At 36.2% G+C, this 16,921-nt stretch overlaps 1 protein-coding gene and 1 long non-coding RNA gene across 2 annotated transcripts in view; one reads left to right on the top strand and one right to left on the bottom strand.

The window, feature by feature from the left end:
* The window catches only part of LOC149798286 (septin-2-like), a 48,108-nt gene that overhangs the window by 12,609 nt on the left and 18,578 nt on the right, over nucleotides 1–16,921 (top strand). Inside the window, exons 6-9 of the mRNA XM_089963433.1 lie at nucleotides 6,491–6,608; nucleotides 11,597–11,686; nucleotides 15,063–15,159; nucleotides 15,741–15,897. Of these exons, the coding sequence (XP_089819559.1) occupies nucleotides 6,491–6,608; nucleotides 11,597–11,686; nucleotides 15,063–15,159; nucleotides 15,741–15,897 (462 nt within the window). The remainder of the gene's footprint in view (nucleotides 1–6,490; nucleotides 6,609–11,596; nucleotides 11,687–15,062; nucleotides 15,160–15,740; nucleotides 15,898–16,921) is intronic.
* LOC149798287 (uncharacterized) lies at nucleotides 191–808 on the bottom strand. Its single transcript, XR_016421614.1, has 2 exons — nucleotides 655–808; nucleotides 191–251 (listed from the first exon to the last, which is right to left on the bottom strand). It is a non-coding gene; the product is annotated as an uncharacterized LOC149798287 (long non-coding RNA).

The raw sequence follows: 16,921 nt of genomic DNA, 5'->3' as shown, positions 1-16,921 counted from the left end.
AAACGGTCTGGTACTGCTGGACGCGATATTAGTAGATCTACAGCCGATTAGTACAGTTGGCCCGGTAGCAAGCATTTTAGCCTATTTTAATCTGTATGTATAAGAGTAGTTATACTGCCTTTCCCCTGGAGGAATTACAGTTAGCATAACCCCGAGTTCTCCAGCATCCAAGACACAAGACAACACAATGTGTTTAAATACTGTTTTTATTCGTAGGCGAGAACTCTCTTGAAATTAGGTGAGGTAAAAAGCTGTAATAAATGGAAACACAACCATTACAAAACATGAAATTACTACATCAACATATATTGAAAGTAAAAGCTTTCTTATGTCTTTCCATCCTTTTAAATTTACTAATCGAAATAATGTCCAGTATGTGCTTCCATACTTTGAAATTCAATAAGGTACATTTCCGTTAATATTTCTACCGTAGCTTAACAAAGATTGTTACAAAGAGGGTTTAAATGATGACACAAAAGGAATGTTTATGAGATGAATCTCACACAAATAAAGAGTATCGTATGCACTCGCAAACCACGTGGCATTGCGTATAGTTAACTATCCCTATGTCGTAACTTATTGTCATTTTCAATTAACATCCATATCCGAAATTAAATATACGAGGCATTAACAATAATTCATAAATTTACTCACACTGTGGTGGGCTTCAGATTCAACGAAAAGAGCTGTGAAGGCACGTTCACATTCCTGCCTGGACGTATTACAAACGAAAAATAGGAAACTGATATTTATGAAGAGTTAAAAAAGGGAGACAAATCTAAAGAACTACTGTGGCTGTTCCAACGGTAACAGCACAGTAGTTTTACAAATGCTTTTGAGAGAAACTAGGGCCTAACCGGAATTTTGCTCCGCGCATGCGTCACCAACACTGATTTGAGTTACGGTTCAGCATCGCATGTACGATTTTGAAAATCTTCACCACTAAAAAAAAAATTCTGTTACTCAAAAAGTGAAGTTTAATTTGGAATAAATCAAAAATTGGCAGTGCATTCTGCCATTAAACATTGATATTCATCATGCTTTTTGCACTCAGTGCGCCATCGCAAAGACGATGTGAGGAAGCACGTCGGTTGCATAAAACACGTAGAAGTTGGGAAAATTAAGAATTCGCAGATTTCAGCTCCGGAATATTTTAAACAATTGGCGGAGGAAATGCAGGCTACCAACACTGAAGCATTATTTGTGAGTTTTCTTGTTGAACACAATCTACCTTTATCAGCTGGAGACCATGCTAAACATTTGTTCTGACAAATGTTGCCAGACTCGAAAATCGATTTCAAATTTTCCTGTGGAAGGACCAAAAGTGCTGCAGCTCCTGTGCATTCCTCACAGCAACAGTGCAAGCGAAGTGTATTTTCTCTTGTGAGGAAAAATAAGACTTTAGCCGGCAAGAAATCTGAACTGTTTAGAAAACAAATTTACGATCAAACATTTGAGGAAGTTTAAGTCTGCCACAGTATCATGTCTTGATAAATAAATATTTCTGCATATATGTAGTGTTTTAGTTTTATATTGCGAACTTGATATATTGTAGTATTGACGGTCGGAGTGGTCAGAGTGGATGGAGTTATTGTCATGGTATTTTTCACGAATTCTTGTCCAAAACTTTTTATCCCTATTTTCACTAATTGTGAGCCTGGAAGGTTGGCAGCTATGCATGGGTTGCTGACTTACTGGGATTTTCCTGGTTTCTTCCTTCACCAATTATACTGGCCACCATGTATAGCCTATAATGCACTGAAAAATGGTGTTAAATTCCAAACAACAACTAGCAACAACATGGTATTATTGTAAATTAGATTAAAAAGGTCAGTGAGATAGGGAAAAAAGTTATATGTACAAGTTCCTCGCTATTTTACCACTTACAAGTCATGCACTATATGAATAGAAGTATCCAGAATTAAATAATAACATGAATCAAAGAAGAGATTAAAGTTGCTATGCCATGCACATATAGCTGTCCCATCACATTCTCGTTTTACAGCTTATGAGAATATCCAGATTCATGAGTCATTCCACAAATTGCAGTTTCGTGAGTGCACTGTTGTCGTATTTACCACATATATTGGTGTAATTATTTTTTCTGTGTCCCAGAACTTATGGTGAATTATTTTTTAACCTACATCATGTGTCCCAAGACATAGGAATGAAATAAATTGTGTTTAATTTGCCCACCACCACCACCACAACCAGCCATATCGCATATTACAATTAAATAGATTAATAAAATGAAAGAAACTAACCTTGTACTGTTATCATTTATTCACTTTTATAATTGACATTAACATTTTGTTAAAAGAAAAATATATCCACAAACTCCATATAAATAGTGCATGCATCCATAGTGGTACCGCTTTTGCCAGACAACACAACATATTGGTCATTGACGTGAATATTGTGAAACAAATCATGTTTGGTTGTCCTCAAAGGTTTGAATGTTATGAGAATGAAAATTGGATCCAGCAAAATCTCAAACGATTGAGAAGGAGAAAGTGAGAATTATCAACCCCATTGCTCGAAAGCATCTGCCATTCATGCATGATGTGGTGTAAGGTACAAAATAACCAAGGGTGTATTATATCCAGGGTAACAATATGACAGTATCTTGCAAACAAAAATCATTATTAGAAATACATTCACTGTGAGTACAAATGACAATCTTTTTGATTCCATGGGTTACAAAAAGTATTATTAAAGCATGTTAATGCTGTGTATACTATTTACAATAAGAACTACAGATGGCATACATATGAAGGCCCAGGTGTTGAATAAACTCACCTTGTAACAGCCATACACTCATTGTTTGAACTTACCGGTAGGATATCAAATGCCAGGATTAATCTATTACTAGCAAGCTGACCCCAGAAGCAGAATTTGGATTCCTTTTAGCTTGGAGATTTTTTTTAAAAACTATACATATGTATATAAAGTGGGCCTACGTGGGGAAGCCATCTTTGATTTCTTTCTAATGGTTTTCACTGGGATTTTGAAAATAAATAAAAACAATGGAACAGTTTGAAATGATAACTTCTCACACATTTACACAAAAAGTGATGCATTGCAGTCATTGTTATCACATACATAGCATAAATAAAGGGGAATATAAAAAAGCACACAAAATAAACCACATTATAGGTCTCTGCTATTATGGATAAGTTTGTTTTGCGTTACTCAAGTAGTGATGAGGTCTTGATTTGTGCATGAAAAGAAAATGCATTGCCTATAGCTTCACCTATGCAGCCCGTAGATCGACCAAAGAAGCGTGCTAGAGAGGAGGATTGTGATGTAAAAGAAAATGAACCAGCTGCAAAAATACATGAAATTGGAGACCCCGATCAGGAGAGAGCTGATGCCTATGAAAATGGAATTCGAGTAACACCAAGACATTTCAGAAACCCCAAATCAGCCATTGCAAATTGGTCAAAATTAGATTTGTCTCAGCAGCTGAATGAATGGGGACATTTAGCAGGGGGTGGGAGATCAGTATGATATAGCAATGAGTTAGATGGGAAAATTGCAAAGTGGATTCTCATCCAGCACTATCTGCAGATCCCTGTTAGTGTGGACACTATATGTGCTTATGCCAAGGAATTGGTGTCAAGTGAACATCCAGAAATTGAGTTTCAAGCCAGTAGATACTGGGCGACAGCTTTTTTAAAGCAACACAACCTTGTGTTTCGTTCACGGACAATGAAGTCACTTCTCCTTAAAATTCTTGTCTAGCTTGATCCCTGTTGGTATTTCAACATATCCGTTTATTATAATTTTATAAATTAAATGGCATATATTTGCAGTAATCCAGATTGATTGACTTCTAGGAGATCTTCAACTGTATACTTAAATCAAATTGACTTCTGGGAGATCTTCAACTTTATACTTAAATCAAAGATGACAGAGTTTTCTAAATGTTGTACACATGTGTTTTTGTAAAATGAATTTTGATAGAACAATTTATATTTGTTTTTGTTGTTGCTGCTGTAGGGTTTAATGCCATTTTTCAGCACATGATAGGTTATACATGGTGGCCAGTATTATTGGTGGAGGAGGAACCTGGGAAAACCCCGGAAAGAACCACCGACCCACGAGAAGCTACTGGCAAGCTCTCTCACATACCCACATTGGCCGAATCCAAGACTCGAACCCACGCAGAAAGAGGTCAATTTATATTTGATAGAGAATTCTATTATTAAAGGATTCATGTCAGGATTTCCAGATTTAAGAGCACAGACTTTTCTATTTGTTTTTTTTTTTTTAAGTACCTCTGTGTAGAGGAAGATTATTGGTGTCAGTTTTTGTATATTTTGTTTGATAACTTTGCAGCAAAACAAACTGCAAAAACTGACATGGTTCCCTGATAAAGGGTATTGGCTTCCATAAAAGCTTATTTTTCACATAAAATGGGGATGAATGTCATAGTTATTGCTGTTCAAAAATTGCATTAAATATAATATTCAATAGTTTAAAGGCTTATGTATTGAATTTTGAATGGAACAATTTTTGTCAAACTTGAGATGTACTATCCATATGAAACTTACTTTTACCTAAGATATAGACCGTGATCTCCAAAAATTTGTGATAGGTTGTGGATAGAGCACCTGTAGGTATCATAAACTGTTTCAAAAAGTGCTTTATCATCATAAAATTAAATCAGTTAATATTAAATATAAAATATGTACATGTATTTAGATAGTATTCTTTATTTCCTCAAGTTATACCATAATTTATAGTCTAAACTGAAGTCTTTCATTTTAGATAACCAATATCTTTAATTTCATCACTTCCTCATATCATTTGTATGCCTTATTAAAATTAAAGTCTTGATGGCAAAATCTGTCTGTGCTAATTGTCACAGATAATTGAGCACCCTCCAGAAGTCAACCTAACAGATTTTCCATTGGCTATCAGGGTTAGCTTACATGGATATTGATTTTCCTTGCAAAAAAGTCAAATGGTCCTCCCAATTGAAAAATAACCTAGAAAATGTAACTGTCTGTGAGGGCCTGTGATTGTCAATATCAACTGTCACACCTCAAAACATAGGGGCCAGCAGCTAAATCAAGCCCAGCCATCTGTGTCAGCATGATCCTTAACAAACTCCAGATCCAGTTTAGTGTAGAAGGTACCTTTCACAATCTTTAAAAAGACAGAACATTAAATTCATTAATGGGTATGCAAATAGATATAAAAGTACCTGAATCCTCATTAAGTGAATTACCAAGCACAGATTCCATTAGAGCCCAAACAATGATGGGTAATTTTCTCAATAAATATGGCAGTATGACTAATATAATAACATATTCCTTTCTATTAAGGGAAGTATATCTATGTCTTTATCATGGTTTAATTCTTTCATTTGACTTGTGTTCTAGAGCTAAAATATTACTGAGGTGAAATTATTTGATTTACCTGTTGTAGAATGTCACCATTAGCCATGCAGGCTCAGTGGTTATCATGCCAGACTCACAACCAAATAGGTGCAGGTTCGAATCCCACCATTGGGTCAGTCCAGGTTGGCTACCATAGTGTCTTTGGGATATGAACTGTACTTTGCATTAAATAACCTGCTTGAGTTGCTGTGCAATAAAGCATGAAACCTAAAACCAACCTATAGTGGATACAGATCTTCATGGGATGCAATTATCTTTTTCTTCAGAAAATAACAACAGCAACAACTTAAACTTCTACAACTGCCACTACTAGTGCCTTCAGAATTGTTTGCCATCTTCCCCCCTCCCCCGCCCATTGGAAACTAAGTAGACGAAAACCAAAATTTAGCAGTATGGCAAACTTACTATCTATTTTCCAGTGATTTACACCCAGTGATATGAAATCTTCCTCTGGTGTTAAAACCTGTTTTTCGTTTCTTATGATCTTTCTTTCAAAAGACCCATTTTTTGAATTTAAATAACCTTTCTCTGATCTTTCTTTTCAGGCCAGCATGAAGGCTGGCATGCCACTTAGTAATTTTACCTTGGCATGAACATTAAGAATCTGCTCAACTTAAAATGTAATGTGATACGGCTTTGGAGCTGGTAGTGGAAATGGCCGAAAAAGTCTGTAGCAGACATGAGTGAATTTCATCATTGTTGGCTGATCATGTGACTGTCAGTGCATTGGCATAACCAGCATTAAAGGTCATGCACCAGCAATTGGACCAAGGGAGATAAAAATGATAATTGCTAAATGAGTGAATATTATTCCTGATTATTGTAATTATATACCCGAAGAAGTAAGAATAATACACCAGCAGATCTGGGTCTGTGGAGTTGTTTTTAGAGTAATCAGTAGATTAAACAACATAGACCCTGATATGCATGTACCTTATGCTACAGCAGATCAAGATCTATGTTGTTTGCAGTTTTACTCCACTTGTAAAAGAGTAAATATGGTATTTAATGCAGAATTTTTGGGGGGTACATGGTTTTCTTAGCCATCCTTAAAGAAAATAATATTTTTGTTCTACTTCCAGATTAAAAGCTCTTGATCTTGTAACAATGAAGAAACTTGACAGTAAAGTTAATATCATCCCCATCATCGCCAAAGCTGATATTATTACCAAGACAGAGCTTCAAAAGTTTAAAGGCAAGGTAAGATATTTGATACAGGGGCCACTGTCTGTCTCTCTGTTAATAAGTTTGGTACACATATTTCATGGCACCAGTTTTAATTTTCAACCTCTTATCAATATTGATGTTACATTTTATGGTTTGATTTGCGTTCTTAGGATTTCTTTGCTATGAGTTATGCTGTTTAGCATGTAGCTCAATAAAGTGGCTGTACATGTACCTACTGATAATACACAGTGCACTAGGCACAACCATTTTATTTTCAAGAGGAAGCAGGATGTCTGTTTCAAAACTTGCTATTTTATTCATGATCAAGTTTTTCGCAGAATTTATCTTCATTTAAACTCAGTCTGTTACCGTTTCTTCTCACATGACTGGCACTGCTTGTATTATCTGTAGGACTTTCAATCACAGATATTTGTGTCACGTAGTATCCTGATTGTCCCCTAAAAATGAAGTAGTTGTTCCTAATACATTATTGTTCATTCCTGGTAAGGCTTTTATTTCCATTAACCTTTCATTGCTCAAAAATACAAACTTGGATGTTTGGATAAATCAGACTAAAGTTATAATATGATTAATATAACAGTGAAAAAGCCCTGAATTAGAGGGGTTGATCGAAAAACTCCTTGAATTTTCATAAAATTCATTTCATCCTTGAATTGCCCTTGAATTTCTTGACAGTTTCCTTGATTGCTTCCCAAAACTCCTGAAATTTATCTTAGGGAATATAAAACATTAAAACAATAAAATGTATGACCTTCTGAATTACATTTTGTTTTTATTTACACTTTTCTGAATATAACAGAATAATCACATGCAAAATGATAAAATGTGGATGGCTCAAATAACAAGTGGGTATTGGAGTGACATCCATCTGGTGCATTCATTAGCTATGGGTTTTTTTCTTCAACTTTTGTGCTTATTTATGCCATGATAAAGTAATGTGTGGAGAAAGTTCGTTTTCTTTAACAAAAAATACTCTATGAAAAGTTCTCAAGAAACAACTCTTATACAGTTTGATTTGTATACATAATGACACTTTAATACTAACAGATTGGCCCAAATTTAATGTAGTCCTTCACCTAACATTTAGTAGACTGCTTCAATAGCCTAGTGGTTAGAGCGTCCACCTCAGATGCAAGAGGTTGCAGGTTCAAACCCCGGTCAAGTCATACCAAAGACTTATTAAAATGGTACTAACAGCAGCCTCACTAGGCACTCAGCATTAAGAGGTTATTGTTAGGACTAGTTGGCCTGGTTTCAGGATAATGTGACTGGATGGGATGTCATGCCACATGTCTGTGGCATGATGCCCCAGTGCTAGACATCACTATAAACTGCCACACTGCAGACATCATAGTGATATGACTGAAAATTGTTATGGCTATGTTAAAAATCCAAATCACAAACACACACATGCACACACACACACACCACTTAGTAGACTAAATATCTAAAGAGAGGCTCTTCACTTGAAGTTAGAGGTCATGAATGGCATTGACTCGGAATTATCAGTTTTATTTATTTCTAGTAGAGCCGTAAAAACTTCATAACCTGATGCCCCGGGCGACTTGTAATCTAACTTAGGCTCCTCCCATATTTTAAGTGAGTTGCCCATTAATATGAAAACAAAGTGTTACCTGATTTGCCTGAAGAAATTATGAATACACTGACAAAATGCAACATGTCTATTATGAAGTTTTTAATAGAGACTGCTAATAGTCAGTCCCAATATGGGACTTCATTTGTTGATTGAAAGACCTTGTTAAATGATAATTAAATAGTCCCATTACTGTGGTCCAAGTGTATGTCCCTTGATCATATGAAGATCATCAGCTTACATACATGCCAACCATTATGCTTTTGACATAATCATTATGCTTTTTTTCACTAAATTATGCCTTACACATAACTGTATTCAGATTACATGTTTTCGGCATATCCCTCGCCACAAAAAATTAATAATTTTTTTTCTCGTTTTTATTAACATTCCATTAATCCCACAGACCGTATTCTACAAAAGATGGCTTCATAGTAATTACGACATAAAGAGTATGCTTGTCCAAAGACTTGCATGCACTTTCTTAACAGTATTATGTTCTATTTGTAGCAGTTGCCCTATTTCCAAGAAACATGCTGGTTTCTATTTTTTACATCGGTTTCTATTTATAGCAGGTGTATGGCTTAGGAGAGAACAGACGGGTTTTCTAACTTTTAATCTTTTCTCGCAGATTCTTTGTTCTAATTCATGTCTGTTACAGAACCAGTCTGTAGGTATTTGGTGCTAAAAGTCAAATTAGATTTTTTCTTGTCGATGCATATGTTAGAAAAATAATTTCACAGATGGCTTATTAAAAGACGAAAAACCAATTCAGAGATGAATAAATGAATTACACAATACAGCGTTCCATTCTAGGGCTGCTTCACACCCCTTGCAGGCTGCGTGGATAGGATTTAAATATTGGTCATAGAGGTAAAACAAAGAAACCTTGAATTAGCTCATTTTACTAACTCCAGTACTAAGGTAACTTTTTTTTTACAGCAGATCTTAATTGCAGACACAAATTGTATAAATGCAGAGGTGTTATCTACCAAGTTCTTAATAGGACAAGGACTACCCCTAGCGGTAGAAGACTACATTGGTCATTTGTTCAGACGGGAGTTTCCTGATTCCAAAATTGCAGAAAATATGCATGTGCAAGAACAAAGTCATCTAATATTGTTAGGTGTTTAGCAGAAGATCCTTAACTTAAAATTGCAGAAGCTATGAAAATTGGGCCATAAAGTATTGCAACAGACAGGAGTAGTGATTATGACAAAAAGTTGTACCCAGTCTGTGTAAGAGACTTTGACAGTGATACAGGCAAAGTCAGAGTGCTCTCATTTCATTACCAGAATTAACAGTAGATTCCACTGTAAAAAACTTTTTTTTTTATTTGCTTGATATTGCTTCGATTAAACATAAGTTGGCAGAATTGTATGGGGTTTTCAGCTGATACTGCATCAGTGATGACTGGAATTCATAAAGGAGTTGCATTCTATATTTTGAAAAATGTCTCCATCATTGTACATATTAGGTTGTCTCTGTCATATGATGCACCACTCTGCAGGAAAGGCTGCTGATAAATTAGAAGGAGAACTCCTGAAGTATCAAGTTGGCACTCTACCTGACAATGTGCTTCATGCGGACAGAGTTGATTTTTTTCATCTTATTTCCCACCTAAAAGACCCAATAACTGTGAGCTATAAATTTCCTCTTCTTTGTCAGGTTTTGAAAGGAATATTGGTTCTTTACCATTCTAATGCTGACTGTGAGAGATTGTTCAGTATTGTTAACAAAAATAAAACTGAATTCAGATTCAGCCTCTGTAATAACCCAGTACTTAGTGCTCTACTGGTGTGCAAAACATTATAGTCTCAGCTGGTACAAAGTGTTTTGAAATGCAGTATGAGAGTCTGTTGCTTTTTAAAGCTCAAAGTGTTATATACAAAAACTTGAAGCAGTAATTGATGTTAAACGTCAAGAGGAATAAATAAATCATTTTGTATGTATGCTCACTGTATGTTTATCATGTTATATTTGGATTACTCTTTTTCTGCTCAGATTACTCTTTTTGTCCACTTGGATTACACTTTTTCCTCGCCAGGGGTTGGCATGTATGAGCCTAATTGGATCAAGTATGAACTTAATTTGATCAAAAGCGGTAAACTTTGACAAGAAAGCAGTGTGTTACCTGTGAACATTAGTCCATATTTTATTGGTTACCTCTAATTTGCACTCACATGTCCTTCATGAATAATGAGTTGTCACTTGCTGACACTTAGAGTATAATGCATCACAGGTTAAGTATTTATAGCAGTACCTATGCAGTTGTTTTTGACTGTTAAGCTCATCTAGAGGATTAGTGATTGATAAAGGCATCCCATACTATTATTTTTCACCCTAACAGAAAAGAGATAATCCTTTTATTTCAAGGGCTTGGTAGGCAAGGATACTATTGATACATGAAGTGTTTTCTCTAATTTTAACACATCCACTGTACTATGATTTAAACTAGTTACCAAACTTGAAGCTATTGCTGTTATTGTTTGATATAATAGAAGAAAACCAATGTATCTCTGGTTTCATTTTTGTTTTCAACATTGATCAAGCATCATGTCGGGATTTATTCAGCATTCTGAAAACTAAACAATTCCAATTCCAAGGTCCCAGACTACTCTTCTTTCCCTAAGGATCACAGATGATGATGATGAAATACATTGACCTGAAGACAAAAGCCAAAGACATATTAAATGTCAGAAATCACTGTTTAGAGGTTTATGACACTGCTTTTAAGAATTCCACACTTGAACATGCAGAAATTGCCAAATTATTGGAAATCTTGTTAGTTGTGGGCCCCTCTTAAGTAGAATGTGAAAAAGGGACCAGTCTCAAGAATAATGCCAAAAGTATAGGGACCAACCATTTTATTGAGGAGGGGTAAGGGGCTGGGATTTTACTTCCAATCAGGTTATATTTTTCTTTTATCACAATATGATTGGTTGAATTAGTTGGGGGCAGGGGTTGTCCTAAAGATCAGTATTATTGTTAAGCTTTTGCCAACCAGAATTATTTCTTCAAAAGGATCCCAGGTCCTCCCCATCCTGAAAATTAAATGGTCAGCAACTAAAGAGAAACTGTTTTACATCAGGACCTGGATAAAGCATTTTTGTTTGATGAAATCAAATCAGAAGTTTAGTAGACAATGTCACAGTTTTTTTCTTAAGCACACTGATTTTAGAGGCAAATACACAGAAAATTTGTCTGTTTTTAAACAAATTACTTTTTATTATTTTTAATTTAATTTTTGACATAATATTAAAATAATAGTAACAGAATAAGACCTTCATGGGCAAGTAATCTTTTTTAGTCAGTACAGGTGATTTTTTAAAAGTCATTTGCCCAGGTCCTGTGTTTGAAAACAAATTATTTGTAAAGCAGTCTCATTTGACCTTTTGAATTGCAGATAATGAATGAGCTGAAATCCAATGGTGTTCAGATTTACCAGTTTCCCACAGATGATGAGACGGTGGCTGAAACCAACACCAGTATGAATGTGAGTCTGAAATATTTTGCTTCAGCCCATTTCAACTATAAACAGATAGAAATTCATCATTTCACCTCAAAACAAGGACAAATAATATTCTGCTATCCTGGAGAAAATTAAATTACCCATGTAAAAAATTATTGACAGAAACACTGTCATGTTTTACAGATTAAACCAATACTACATGAAGCACAAAAACTTAGGAAAATGTTAATTTGATGATGATGTGAGGAATTTTGTTATGAAGTTACAATCATGTGAGGGAAATATGAAAAGACCTTGAGGTTTATATCAGGACATCTAAAGCGATGGAGCTCTTTCAGCGATGGAGCTCTTTCATGAAATATATATTAAATGTCATGTTTAGATTTCAGCCATTGACCAGCTGAATTATAGAACTGTGTATAATTAACCTTTTTGATGATTTATTTGTGGCTTTATGTCCAGCTCTAGGTGATAACCTTACCATGGGAAAAGTAGTTCAGATTTCGATTATTGTTCACAACTCAGCCTAATGCCATTTCCACTGACCTTGTGTACAGAAATACAAAGCATGCCTTGAGCTCATTTTTTTTGTTTGCAGTAGCTAGTTTTCATATGTGTTTAGTACACAGTCATGCAAAATAAAATACACATGTGTCATTATTGACAATATGTTCATCAAACTTATTAATGTTTCTTAAAAAACAATGAATTGATTATTGACAACTTGGTTATTTCTCCTCCTCCTGTATTACCAGCTCATAATAGGATAGGAATCCAGTCTTCCCAATCATAAATATGGTAGGCATCTAGTCATCCCAATCACAGTATGGTAGGAATTGAGTTTTCCCAAGTAAAAAAAAAAGTTCTTAGCTATTTTGTTCAGTTTGTTTTAGCAAACAAATGTGCAACAGTTACGATTGGTCAACAGTTACCATTGGTCAACAGTTACCATTGGTCAACAGTAGGAAGACTAAGGAGCCAGAGATGTTAACATTTTTCCACCTTCTCATTCCTTGTCAGAATTTCAGATGAGAAGAATTATTTAAGAAACCACATCACAGATATTTTCTTTTAGGGGATTTATTATATTGCCTCTCTGCCTTTTATCTGGCAGACAAGTGCTTGCATGTCCTCCAGCATGGCCAGTGTGCCTATCAGATTTTATGTATTTTGTTTCCAACCAACTTCATTTGAGCTTTCCAGAAAGCCACATCCACTGACTCTGACTTCTTCCACCATTCCAGTTTCTGACCAACCTATCCAGCTGTGTGAACAGCCATTCATTACTGTGTATGATCAGAGGCTGATTGACACAACAAGCCATTTCATATTCCATGGTCTGTCATGGGGACCCCTCTGGTTAGTCTGTCCACATAACCATTCCTCCTTCTGCTCTATTTGTTGGTTGTCAGTCCTCAAATTCAGTCACCAGGCTCACAATTCAAGGATTTTCTTGTGGGTATGTAATTATATGTCAGTTATGCCTGCTCCAATTCTTATTCTGTGACAGATGTCCAGCATAACAGATACCAGATCTGGTAAACACACTGTCCAGTACCCCACACATTCCAGTACTTGACTCTAGGAAGTATCGCTTACTGGTACCAGACAGATCCATTACCAGTCCTAGCTGTCACCATCCAGTATTGTCTGTAGTGACTCTCCATTCCTGGAACTCGATAAGGTTGAAGTCCTTTGACAACACTCATCGTGAATGTCTGGAGATGTCCTAGCATTGATGGAATTCAATACACACACACACACACACACACACACACACACACACACACACACACACACACACACACACACACACACAACACACACACACACACACACACACACACACACACAGACACACACATATGCGCGTCTTCTACATTGATGTCGCTGCTGACCACAGAGACAAAACAGGATTGACAAAGCAGTGTAACACTCACTCTTCAACAGCACAGCTACACCAATGAACCCTGACTCATGGAAAGAAATGTATTCCTATCCATATCTACACTGGTAAAAGTCCATCACAAGGCCAGCCTCAGATTGCAATTGCAGTTTTTTACCTTCCTATTCTATGGCCACATAGAGAAGGTCAGCAAACATGCTGCCAAAGATTCAAACCTTTCACAGGCCAAGTGATCCAAAGTCCAGCCCTTGTTCCTTAAGAGAAACCAGAATAATAAGGAGGACCTCCATACGACCCATTTCTTCATTAAGGGCCCGGTTTCTGAGAGACACCAATGACAAATTATAGAGAAATTAGGGCTGGTTTCAACTCGGCTTCTCTCCCGATAAGCCTTTCTGTAGAAAATGATGCTGTGCCAGTCAACTTTATGGTGGGGACAGGATTTGTAAACATTGCCACAAAATAGGAGAGACTTTTGCCCCAAATAACCCATGTGTCTTACAATTTACTCAGTTTACTCCCCCACTGTCGAGTCCTATCCACTTCAGATGTAAGAAGAGACTCCTACACAGGAAGTTGATCGTTAGTGTCTACCATTATCATAGAAGCAAAATTTTAGACCAGGAATTTCTTGGGTCTTCTTCTGGCCATGGATCTTCTTGTTTTAGGCCACATGTATGAGAGACCCAGCAGATGATCCTTTGATACATGTTTTGGCTGAACTTTGACCACTGAACCAAATGATCAAAGTTTCAAATTACATGATGTCTCATCTCAGTGAATGGAAGGACCTCACTTAGCTTACAATGGTTATCCTGCTGTAGTGTCAACTACTGGAATTCACATCTGGTACAAACACCAACACAAAAGACGATGGTGCCAACCTCCTGTCCTTGTAAGAAGCGAGTGAATTGTATCCCCTCTTGGACACCTCCCTACATATCAGTTATATGGAGAAGAAAGCCTCAGTAAACCTTCAATTTCAGCAGGAGACATCTGGAAAGAGTATTCTCATTCTGTTTTACAACTTGATTGTCATCAATTACATTTGAAGGCAAGGAGAGACCCCAGACTTCTGTCTTCTGGTTTGGGAATTTTCTAATGTAGTGTCATAAATAACTAATTCACATCAAAGTCTGCCACATCCCATACCTGCTTTTTGTTTAGTAAACTCAACTATCCCAATGGAATCAGCCAGTCAATACCAAATGGTTCATTTTCTCCTTGGTCTTGAGTCAAATTTACACCGTTGAGGTCAGTCATTAAAGCTAAACAAGCCAAAAGACATTTTTAACATTTTTATTTTTTGGTACGGCTGGATTTTTAAAGTAGTGTAAGGAATGATAAGGATGGCTAATGTGGCATGATCATGTAAGTATTATCATTAAAAATATTTTACTCCAAAAATTGGTTTGTGGATGTAGTACTTTAAGAAAACAAGCATTATTGTCATTATGAAAAATTGTTCAATAGTATATTGGTTTATTTCAACAGTCTCATCTTCCATTTGCTGTGGTTGGGAGCAGTGACGAAGTCAAAATTGGAAACAAGATGGTTAAAGCCAGACAGTATCCTTGGGGCACAGTTCAAGGTAAGTCACATGTGAGGCAGTTGCTCACAAATTTTTATTTTTGCCATAGTGAATTTTCCACTATAACAAAATCCCCTTTTAGACCCTGGAAGATACATGTTACTGTAGAGTAATTGATTATTACAAATACTTCATCATTATAACTGACTTATAATGAACCTAAATCATTCATTATATTAAGCATTGTTGTACCAAGGATCCTAAGTGTAGGGTACACTATCCACCATCCTCCAATTCTGGGGAGCACATTTTAAAGGGGCAAAGGAAAATATATAAATTTATACCTCTGCATTGTCCCAAGTTTTACTGGCTTATTGATGAGGTTTCCGTATGCAGGTTGCATCAAGATTTGTTGTATTCATTAGATTACAATAGTTTTTAATTAACTAAGACCTACAGTTAACAGAAACCAAACAGAACATTCAAAAGTACAATTGATTCAATACAATGTGATTTATGACATTAGCCATTTTAAGTCAAGGGCATTGTTTTACAGAGGCACTTTGTACTAAAAGTCCAAGAAGCACTACAACAAGGGAGGTATGGCATATCTTCTGAATACCTTTCTTTCTTTTTTACAGTGGAGAATGAAAACCATTGTGACTTTGTAAAGCTGAGAGAGATGCTAATTAGAACCAACATGGAAGATCTAAGGGAGACTACTCACAACAAGCACTATGAACTTTACAGGAAACATAAGCTAGAGCAAATGGGTTTCTCTGATGAAGATACGAAAAGGTAATTAATTTTCATAATAAATAAAACATTTATTTTGGCAAAGGAGTTTCTTCATCTCCTCAGCATATTCAGTGCAGTGGCAGATTTGTTACGCCTTGATCATCTTGGATTCGGCCAATGTGGGTTATGTGAGAAAGATTTGCCAGCAGCTTCTTGTGGGTCGGTGGTTCTTTCCATGATTTTCCCTGGCTTTTCCTCCACCGTTAATACTGGCTGCCATGTATAGGCTGTCTTGTGCTGAAAAATGGTGTTAAACCCAACAACAACAACAACTATGCCTTGATTGCCTTACATGAGCCCATTACAAATGGCCTTTCTAGCTCAATGGCAGTCTTTCGTGGGCCGCCTAGATCAGAACATTACAATCTCAACCAGCATTAAAAAAATTCCTTCTCCAATGGCAAGACAGGAAGTTGCTCACAGCAGGAGTACCTCTCAAAAACCCACAAATTGAAAGAACAATACATACAGATGCCAGTTTTTGGGGTTAGGATGCACACTTTTTTCTGGACTTTACAATGATTAGTTGCAAGTGGAAACTTGTGGAAACTTAAGTTAATGGTTTTTCACATCAGCCTCCTGGAAATGAAAGCCATTCTCAGTGCCTCCAAACATTTGGGTAGAACAGCCATAATGTCAGACAATTCGGTGGTGGTCAAATAACTGTTCAAACAGGGAGGGGCAGAATCACTGGATCTTTGCTATGGGATTACCGTCAGTGGTGCACACCATTGTTTCCCCTTTTCCAAACTCAGAAGCATGGGCAATTGATACTTTGTCAGTCAACTGGGAGGGAATGTTTTGTGCTTTGTTTGTAGTCAGATAAAAGAACTTGTTTGAAATGGGGTATGAATTCATCATAACATGACGGACTCACTGCTTTGTATCAAATGAGTTTTTCTGATGGTTTAGAATAAAATACATCGTTTTTTTTTTCTTTCTTCAATGTATCTTGGTTTGCTAGCTTCTAAATATCAGATCATTTTGTATAATATCTCTTAAGGGATTAGGCTAGGATAAAAAA

The sequence above is a fragment of the Sinohyriopsis cumingii genome, chromosome 6 (assembly GCF_028554795.1).
Source record: "Sinohyriopsis cumingii isolate HCF-2022 chromosome 6, ASM2855479v2, whole genome shotgun sequence".
Taxonomy (NCBI): domain Eukaryota; kingdom Metazoa; phylum Mollusca; class Bivalvia; order Unionida; family Unionidae; genus Sinohyriopsis; species Sinohyriopsis cumingii.
The sequence above is the reverse complement of the archived record's forward strand: the minus strand, read 5'-3'. Positions and strand labels throughout refer to the sequence as shown.